Source organism: Triticum dicoccoides, chromosome 6A (assembly GCF_002162155.2).
Source record: "Triticum dicoccoides isolate Atlit2015 ecotype Zavitan chromosome 6A, WEW_v2.0, whole genome shotgun sequence".
Taxonomy (NCBI): Eukaryota; Viridiplantae; Streptophyta; class Magnoliopsida; order Poales; family Poaceae; genus Triticum; species Triticum dicoccoides.
This window is the reverse complement of record NC_041390.1, coordinates 532,616,626-532,622,365: the sequence shown is the minus strand read 5'-3', so window position 1 is coordinate 532,622,365 and position 5,740 is coordinate 532,616,626. Positions and strand designations below refer to the sequence as shown.

The 5,740-nt window shown below is 49.1% G+C and overlaps 1 protein-coding gene across 1 annotated transcript; it reads left to right on the top strand.

Annotated features, from left to right (window-relative positions):
- Nucleotides 1-1,670: 1,670 nt before the first annotated feature.
- Nucleotides 1,671-2,716, top strand: LOC119319557 (nuclear transcription factor Y subunit B-3-like). Its single transcript, XM_037594020.1, has one exon. It carries the CDS (start codon nt 1,671-1,673, stop codon nt 2,409-2,411), a length of 741 nt encoding a protein of 246 aa, XP_037449917.1. The 3' UTR covers nt 2,412-2,716.
- Nucleotides 2,717-5,740: the final 3,024 nt, after the last annotated feature.

The following is a 5,740-nucleotide window of genomic DNA, read 5'->3' as shown; positions in this document are numbered from 1 at the left end:
CAGTAGAAACACATGCATTGCCGGAAATTTTGAAATAAATTTAGAATAAATATGAGCATCAGGATTTGAGCATTGATGGACTGCGAATATCACTGTCCTCATAACCGTTCAACCACAGTTTGGTTCACAATTCCTCGATTCGGTGTTGGGAGGTGTTCTGGGAGTAGGAGTATTGAGTGTTCCACACAACTCTTTAATTTTTAGCCAGAAACTTGATTTTAAACACCTCAAAAATTTCTGAAAAAAGTACATACACATATAGATGTGCATATAATTTTTCATATGTGGTGCACATGAAAAAAAAAATAAGTGCATAAAAACGGGCCGTTCTTTTACTATTTTTGGGCCAGAATTTGTCCTTTTACGTGGGCTACAAATTATTGTATTTTCTATGAAATTTTACATACATGTGAAACAACATCTAGATGCATCCATACAGAAAAAACAATCTATTTTTTTAACTAAGGAATGACATTTTTGGTCTTTCTGAAATATCCATCTCCTTTTAGCCTGGTCTCATTGTTACTCTTCTTATGTGTACATCACTTATGACAGCCTTCAGCCTCCATCTAACTGAGGCTAAGCTATTATGTTTAAAGTTCTGAAAATGAGACCGCCTAAATGTTATGTTTTAGTCGATTTCATGATTTCATCCGAACAATTGAGTTGAAATCCAGCGCAGTTGTCTCTCTTCTTCATCCTCCAGACACACACTGGCAATGTTCGTCTTCTTCCTTCAAACACATGCTCTTCTTCACCCCGCCATACCCTCCTCTCGCCCTACCTCGCCTCCGGCGGAGGTTTTGTTCGAGTCCTCGCCGGTAGGCCATGGCGTCCCCGTCTCTAGTTCAATCTCGGTCCAATATATTGGTTGTCAAATCGAAAAGGCCTTCCTACCCACACCGATTAACCCTCATCCCCGCCTCTGCCGGTGCCTTGGGGCTACCTTGCTACTATCCCAACCCTATTTTCAGGCGACTCATATAAATGTCACGGATTTGCTAATCTTCGTCTAGAGGAATTAACAAAGTGACATCTAACCTCTACACCTTGATTAATCAAACAAAAAGAAAGAAAACAAAAATCCATGTATCTCCGCGGAGTGCTAGTATAAGTTACGTGGAGTGCTAGTATGAGAGCTAGCTGCACCCTAAATGTCAACCGTTTGAAAATAAGCGCATGCATCCAACGGCGATAAAACCCAGTTTTACCAAAGGTAGCGGGAGCAGTAAATTAATCTGAAGCGTGCATTAAGTACTGGGCGTGTGTTGGGAAATAGCAAAACTGCTTGGTTGGTCACTCCGGCTTTACATTTGAATAATAGCGATTGCATGGCTCAATGCAGATTTGCAGAGCATGCATTGCATGCCATATCGCGGCATCACCAGTTCACAGATGGAGCAGTAATTCACAGGGAAGCCGCCGCCACTTGTCACGCACAGGCGCGGCGAAACCTCGCGGTGCATGCATGCCCCGGCCCCTCGAGCTCTAGCTCCTCCAGTCAACACCTCGCTCGTAGCTTCCTATTTAACGTATCCTCCCTCCCTCCCTCCCTCGCACATCGCAAAGAGCACACACCAAAGCCAGCAAGCAGCAGTTCGTGTTCCCACTAGCTAGGTACTACGTGCACGAAGAACCCTAGCTCGACCGATCAGGTTTAGCCAGCCAAAATGGACATGGGCTTCCCCGGCGCGGCGAACGGCGCTGCGGCGGCGGCCGCGGGGAACGGCGGCGGCGGCGGGCAGGCACCGGCGGTGCGCGAGCAGGACAGGTTGATGCCGATCGCGAACGTGATCCGCATCATGCGCCGCGTGCTGCCGTCGCACGCCAAGATCTCGGACGACGCCAAGGAGACGATCCAGGAGTGCGTGTCCGAGTACATCAGCTTCATCACGGGGGAGGCCAACGAGCGGTGCCAGCGCGAGCAGCGCAAGACCATCACCGCCGAGGACGTGCTCTGGGCCATGAGCCGCCTCGGCTTCGACGACTACGTCGAGCCCCTCAGCATCTACCTCCACCGCTTCCGCGAGTTCGAGGGCGAGGCGCGCGGCGCCGGCGCCGGCCACCATCACCACGGGATGCCGCCCATGATGCTCAAGCCCCGCGGGGCGCCGGGGCCCATGGTGCCGCACGGCGACATGCAGATGCATGCCGCCGGCATGTACGGCGGAGGAGCCATGCCCCCGCATCCGCACCATCCGTTCCACATGCCGCCGCACCACGGCCAGTACCCGCAGTACGAGATGTACGGCGGCGAGCATGGGATGGCCGCGTACTATGGAGGGCCCTACGCTCCCGGTAACGGCGGTAATAATGGCGACGGGAGTGGCAGCAGCGGCAATGGCCATGGCGGTGAAAGCACGCCGCCGGGGGGCAACTTCGAGCACCATCAGACGTTCGGGTACAAGTAGCGGCGACCTAACCCTGCGTATCTGCATGCACCGAAGGAACGCGTGCCGTAGCTAGCATCTAGCGGCTGATGCAGCCTGTTGAAACTACCTTAGGCGCATCTAGCTAGCCACTTTTATCCAGTTTGCACTTGCCACGTTCGCGTGGCGAGCATCCAGTTTCACTGTTCGTGTAGTTTCTTCCTAAGCTTAGTGCAGTGCACATTAGTGTGTAGTACGCGTCTTCTAAATTTAGCTGTGCTGCAGTCATCGCGATGGAGCACCATCGATCTATCTCCTCATCTTAGTTATGCAATCGAAGGGATCAAACCGTCATGCAAATTCAAAGACCTGTGTGTTATGCATTTTAACCACGTACGTCGTGTGCAGCCTCGCAGCTGGGGTTATTCTGAATGCATGCCTACTCAAGATTTGATGCTCGAAATCAAGTAAATTGGACTAACTTCCGCTAACCCAAAAACAAGAGTGGTCGTGGTGACCCTCAGATCCGGGTCTGGAGGTTTGTGCTTGTCGCGCTTGTCAGCGGTGGCACAGGTGGGCAGCGAGCAAAATCTTTGTGTCTTGGCGGGGACACTCATAGGTGTCGCTCTCCTCTTGTGGATGTCGTTGCGGTTCTACTCTCAGTTCTAGGGTCTGGGTGAAGCCCCTTGTCCGTTTCGGACTAGGCAGCCGCAATACTTAGCATCGGTTTCTTTCTTGGGCGTTGTTGTGAAGCTTAGATGTCTTAGGGCGTGGCGTGTGTTCTTTCTCGACAGTGTAGTCGTGGTGGGTTTTATGTTGTCGGGTCATTCTGGGATCTGCTTTGTAAAATAGTTTTCTAAATACTTTTGTATCATTTGGCCGTGTATTTTGATGTGTATTTTATGTATAAAGCATGGCGACAACTTGTTTCTTGAAAAGCAAAAGTGGCATGCACTGCCATACACGGGCAAAGTGTTGCCAAGTTGCTAGTTCGTGAAAGACACGGTTGTGTTTATTGTTTTCAACAATAAAAATCAAGTAGGACACATGACAATTTGGACGTGTTTGCTATTCTTCAGTCGTCTGGATCAGCCATAGGACAAATCAACATAGCTCTTGAGTGTGAGAAGGGGATGTTGCAAACGTCCGTAGCATCATCGATGAGCATGAGCCAGGACCTAGCCAGAGATGGAGATGTTTTAGGGCCTGTTTGGTTCCAATAAGTCACCTGACTTATAAGTCAGGTGACTTAAAATCAGTGACTTATAAGTCACTCTTGTTTGGTTGTCATCTGACTTATAAGTCATCTGAGCACACTTTTTCACCTTGTCTTTTAATGTAAAGGTGATGGGACCCATGTAAAAGGGGTGACTTATAAGTTTTAAGTTAGGGTGAAGCAACTTATGACTTATAAGTTGGGGTGACTTATAAGTTGGGTCCGTTTGGCAAAATAAGTCACTTTTTACACTTTTCGACTTGTAAGTTGGTGACTTATTTGGAACCAAACAAGGCCTTAGCTCCCTGTTAGGTCAGCGGGGGAAGCTAGAAAGGAGATTGCCTAGTTTGGGTGCTGGGGGGAAGGGAGCTAGGGCATCATGCCAAATAGCATGGCGCCCTAGTCCGGGGCACGCCCCAGCCCCGGACGTCATCCAAAAGGGCCTGTTTCTGAAATATTTTCAGATTAGGGTCATTGTGTTGAAGTTTTGGAGAAGGGTCAGTTTCGTTCATTTTCATTTCATATAAACACGCACATACATCCTACCCCGATGAACACTGCTACTGAACCGGCCCTAAATTTGGACGGACCTGGCAGAGGAAACAACTGAGCAGTGAAGAGCCGTACTACGTAGAGGGTGCTGATGTACGTACACACCCATGACCGAGGTACGGTACTACTTACTCCTACGAACATGCGTACGGTATGGGCGTACATCTTTCACGTGTAGCAATCCGCTGGCGGGCGCGCGACAAGTGCGGGGCACGCGCAGGTTCCACCAGGTTAATATATCGGTTCTCGCTGGCGCTAGCGCTGGTGTTGCTGCCCCAGTGCATGCCCGCCTTGCTGCCGCTTCGGGAACCGCAGGCCCGCAGCCCGCCTAGTTCTGTGAGCTCTCTCTGCTCTCGCGACGTCCTTCCCTATGCACCAGCTACGGGCTAGCCTCGCTGACCAGTGACCATCCCCTCCCTCCCTGTCCCTCCACTGTACGCATGGCCGCGTGAGCTCACGCCTCAGTTATTTTCTTGTTTTTTTGCTGCCGCGCCCTGCGTACGTACGTGACGAAACACCCGGACCTGCAAAACCCCTGTAGCCATGCACCGCACTGTGCGGCGACGGCCCTCCGTGCGTACTGCGTACCACCTCGCTCCGACGCTTCCATTCACCCGTCTACTCCAGCAGTAGTACCCTGGTACTGGTACAAGCTTCCAACGAAACGAGCATATGTGATTTTTGAGAGAATTTTTTTTGGATTTCTGAGAGAAAAATCATTGGATTTTTGAGAGAAAACCTATGAATGATTAAACTGATTGCCTATTGGGTTTCTAGCTGGTCAATTCTACAGATAAAGGAGAAAATCGAAGGCTGCTGATGCTGGTTTAAGACTGTTGAGCCGATAGCAAGTGAAGTTTATCGCCCATCGCAGGGGTGCAGGCACGACGTTTTGCGGACTGGTGGCTAAAATCTTCAGGGCTGACGCTCTGCTAGTGTTGGTTTCTACGAAAGTGTCTGGACCACCTTCATCTACCTTTATTTTTCTTCTCCTTGCTTTACTAGTTATGCTAGTTATTGTTCATATTTGATGTAATTCGGAGTTTAAACTTAGTCTGGAGTCTACGGTTGGCTGGTGATGTGGTTATGATCGTGGACAACATTCCTTGTTGTAGGTTAACTTTGCTTTTGGCTTATGTCTGCTGGAGATCCATCATGATCTTGAGCTCTTTGTAAGCTACATGCTTGCTAACGGTTTGTATTAGGCATGAACCAAATGGCTACAATAATAGAAATCAACCCCGTACCTACCATCAATAAAGAACTTTGCATATTACACAATGGTGACAATCTTCACTGCATGCTATCATATAGAAGGGGACAACTGGTACTAGGATCGGAACTACAATGTGTAGAATCAACCCCGTACCTACCATCACCCGCATACACAAACTGCACAACAATGAAGATGACACTGATCTACAACGAAATCAAACTGATGTTTCATGAAATGGAACTCATCTAGAATGGAATTGAACTGTTGTACTACCAGAACCAGTCTACCACGAAAGCTAACTGATCTACCATGAAATCTAACTGATCTACCACGAAATCAAACTGGTCTACCAGGAAATCTAACTGATCTACCATGAAATCAAATGGA

Coding starts and splice junctions, on each gene's coding strand:
- LOC119319557 (XM_037594020.1), top strand. CDS start 1,671: ATGGACATGGGCTTCCCCGGCGCGGCGAACGGCGCTGCGGCGGCGGCC.